Here is a 4,263-nt window from a genome sequence, read left to right as displayed (position 1 = left end):
TACTTTGTGATTTACGCAATCAAATGCGGATGACATATCAAGAAAGACTAGCATTGCCACATTTTGTTCATCAATTGCCCCGTACACTTCTGAGAAAACTTGCAAAAGAGCAGTTTCTGTCGAATGGTACTGACGGAATCCAGATTGATATTTCGGCAATAAATTGTTATTGTTCAAGTAACTGAGTGTTTGCCTGGCAACCACACGTTCGATAATTTTGGATAGGAAAGACAGATTAGAAATTGGTCTGTAGTTCCCAACATCATTTTCGTCTAGATTATGTTTCTTCAGCAGCGGAGCTATGATAGCATGCTTGCAGCCAGAAGGAAACTGTCCCACATTTAAACTGCTGTTTATCAGGCTTGCCAAAAATGGTGCGAATAGTTTTATAAACTTCTTTAATACGTGGGTAGGTATTACATTTTGTTGACACGACTTTGTAGGTGAATTTTGAACTAACTGTATTACCTCCTCTTCAGAAACCATAGAAAACGTTGAGAACAAACTATTACTGACACCTGATTGGAATTCTGCCAGGCTCGGTTGAGCATCATTGTTGACACTATCTCTCAGCTTGCTTAACTTTTCATTGAAATAACACATAAATCGATCAGGTGTTAGTTCATCCATATCCGAGCAGGATTTATCGTTACGACCCCTGCAAAGAATGCTGTTCACAACCCGCCAAAGATTTTTTGGTTTCATCTTATTTTCATCAACAACTTTTGTCCAATACTGACGACGTTTTTTAGAGAAAAGTTCCGATTTATTCTTCAACGCAGTCTTCCATTCATCTTGATGAATCAACTGTGAACTTTTTCTGTATCTTCTTTCCATTTTTCTGCACAAACGCTTGGCCAACCTGCAATCATTATCAAACCACGGAGCCATACGAACGTTATTGGCGGTCACTGCACGAATAGGGACAACTTTATCAGCAATAGATTTTAACTCGTTGTTAAATAAATGCAATTCCTTGTCTACCTCATTGCCTTGACATGATTTGGAGAGTGGAGATTCAAGCACAAGTTTGATGAAGTCATCAACATTCATCTGATTCCACATTTTAGAAACTTTTTTAATTCCAACCAAATATCCTCGAGTCATCGACAGTTCAGTCCAAATAAAACTATGATCAGAATAAATTCCACTTGGATGGACTAAACAATCATGAACTGGAAAATCCTCGGAGGTTACTATCAAGTCTAGTGTACCACCACGTAAATGTGTTGGTGCTTTTACACGATTGATGAGTTGAAAATTATCGAAGATTTCATTTAAATTAGCAGCATGAGGATCATTCGTCTTTTCAACGTGCACATTGAAGTCCCCGGTTAAAACAATTCGAGAACTGAGTACTGTAATGTTTTCCAGAATAGAAATCAGTTCTCTAAAAAATAATCCAGACGGCTGTGCAGAACCCGGTCTGTAAATAGCGAGCAAAATAAACTCCTGACTATTAACTGTGAACCTGACCGCCAAAACTTCAAATGTGGTAACTGTAGGTAAGGCTATTTTTTTACATTTCAAACATAGACGAAAAAATATTATCAATCCACCATGAAGAGGGTCGTGATCTCTTACACAATCTACAAAGCGGTAACCGGGAGGAGCAGATAACGCAATGGAGGGATTTTCTGATGAACCATGCCATGATTCAGTAACAACAAAAATATCCAAACCATCACTGATCAAATCATAAATGATGTTGTACTTTGAGCCAATCGATCTTATATTTAGTAAACCCAATTTTACTTTAACCACACAAAAGTTATTATTAGTCCGATCATTTTTGATTCCACCAATATTTCTACCAACAGCACCACCTTTCATTACATTGTTATTACCTACTTTTTTTAAATCATTAAAACCACCACTTTCATTACAATCATTACCGGCACCATTTGTTATTACGCAATCACTACCATCATCTTTACCACAACCATTTTTTCCAATAACGTTCAGATCGCTTCCAGTACCACAGACCATCGAATAACCACCACCATCAAGACCATGACCATCATTACAACAACAAAAAATAACATTACCATTTAAGTCATTGCCAGTGCCTTTCATCATTAAACATTTATTACCATCGAGAGATGAATCCAACTAATCGTTACCAATAACCCCAAGCGTCAGACTGAGAACACCAAAATCTTCACCACCAACAACATTACTATTATTATTCAAATTAAAACTAACATCTTTTATGTTAAAACTGCCAACACCATCTTTACCACTAACTCTATCACTTGCACTAATATGACCATAATTTTTAAAATCATTAACATAACAATTTGATATCGAATATTTTCTAATATCATCACCACGGCCATCATCATACCCACAAGCATTACCAACAAAACTACTACTACCAATACTCTTTGTCGTCAGAAAGTCACCATGAACGCCATCATCACCACAAACATCATTAGTATTCGTCAGTTGAATACCTAGGTCAGCCTTAGAGTTACCGGAAATTTCACCACCCTCCATTTGCCAACCTGACCTCTTACACGGTATAAAAAACCCTTGTCAGAAGCTTCCAATGCCCTTGCCTCCTCTATCTTTGACCTTAGTTCCTTTCTCTGCTCTGGAGAGAGATCGTGACTGAGTCCGATGCGACCCAGGCTGACGTCAAGCGATTTTAATTTAGAGACGTTTTTAATTATCATGTTTTTTATGTCAACACTATACATTTTCAAAAGCAGCGGTCGAGTATGATCGTCAGATTTTTTTCCGAGTCTAGTTAGATGAACTAGGTTAGCATCAACAACATTATATATATAGTCTTATATAGTCTTATATATAGTTATGTAAAGCTATTGATTATATATAGTTATACTGTGAAATATACGGTTATATTGATTTATATATAGTTATGTAGAGTTTTTGATTATATATATTTATTAAAGAGTTATATATAGTTCTATACTGTTATATAAGGTTATCTAGGTTTATATATAGTTATGTCGAATTATTGATTATATAGATTTATATATAGTTTTGAAGTGTTTTTATAGTTATATTATGTTATATACGGTTATATAGTCTTATATATAGTTATGTAGAATTATTGATTATATATAGTTATAAAGTGATATAAACGGTTATATTGATTTATATATAGAGTTATGTAGAGTTTTTGATTATATATATTTATATAGTGATATATACGGTTATAAAGATTTATATATAGTTAAATAGTGTTATATACGGTTATATTAATTTATACGGTTATATACGGTTATATAGTCTTATATATAGACATGTAGAGTTATTGATTATATATAGTTATATAATGATATATTCAGTTATAAAGATTTATATATAGTTATATTTTGTTATATACAGTTATCTAGGTTTATATATTGTTTTTTAGTGTTATTAACTATATATAGTTAAATTATGTTATATACGGTTAAATAGTCTTATACATAGTTATGTAGAGTTATTGATTATATAGTGTTATATAGTGATATATACGGTTATATAGATTTATATATAGTTATATAGTGTTATATATGGTTATCTAGATTTATATATAGATATGTAGAATTATTGATTATATAGATTTATATATAGTTATGTAGTGTTATTAATTACATATAGTTATATTATGTTATATACGGTTATATAGTCTTATATATAGTTATGTAGAGTTATTGAATATAAATAGTTATACAGTGATATATACGGTTATATTGATTTATATATAGTTATGTAGAGTTTTTGATTATATAGATTTATATAATGATATATATGGTTATAAAGATTTATATATAGTTATATAGTGTTATATACGGTTAAATTAATTTAAACGGTTATATACGGTTATATAGTCTTACATATAGTTATGTAGAGTTATTGATTATATATAGTTATCTAGTGATATATACGGTTATAAAGATTTATATATATTTATATAGTGTTATATATGGTTATCTAGGTTTATATATAATTATGTAAAGTTATTTAATATATATGGTCAAATAGTGTTATATACGGTTATATAGATATACATTTTGTTATATAGTGTTATTGATTATATAAAGTTATATAGTGAGATATACGGTTATATAAATTTATATATAGTTATGTAGATTTCTTGATTATATTTAGTTATATAGTGATATATACGGTTATATAGATTTATAAATAGTTTGTGACGATCCTAAAACTTATGCGCTTAGCGCATAATAGTTTAGTGCGACTGAGGCAAGTAGAAAAACCAGTTTAGTTTAGTAGTAGTTCACAGGT

At 31.1% G+C, this 4,263-nt stretch overlaps 1 protein-coding gene across 1 annotated transcript in view; it reads right to left on the bottom strand.

The window, feature by feature from the left end:
* Nucleotides 1-2,702, bottom strand: part of HELRODRAFT_184320 (hypothetical protein) — a gene marked incomplete at both ends in the record, with an annotated part of 4,293 nt that extends 1,591 nt beyond the window's left edge. Inside the window, 2 exons of the mRNA XM_009022183.1 lie at nucleotides 1,152-2,069; nucleotides 2,513-2,702. Coding sequence (XP_009020431.1) covers nucleotides 1,152-2,069; nucleotides 2,513-2,702 — 1,108 coding nt within the window. The remainder of the gene's footprint in view (nucleotides 1-1,151; nucleotides 2,070-2,512) is intronic.
* Nucleotides 2,703-4,263: the final 1,561 nt, after the last annotated feature.

This window comes from Helobdella robusta, assembly GCF_000326865.2.
Source record: "Helobdella robusta unplaced genomic scaffold HELROscaffold_305, whole genome shotgun sequence".
Lineage (NCBI taxonomy): Eukaryota > Metazoa > Annelida > Clitellata > Rhynchobdellida > Glossiphoniidae > Helobdella > Helobdella robusta.
Note: the sequence above shows the minus strand (reverse complement) of the source record. Positions and strands in the feature narration are given on the sequence as shown.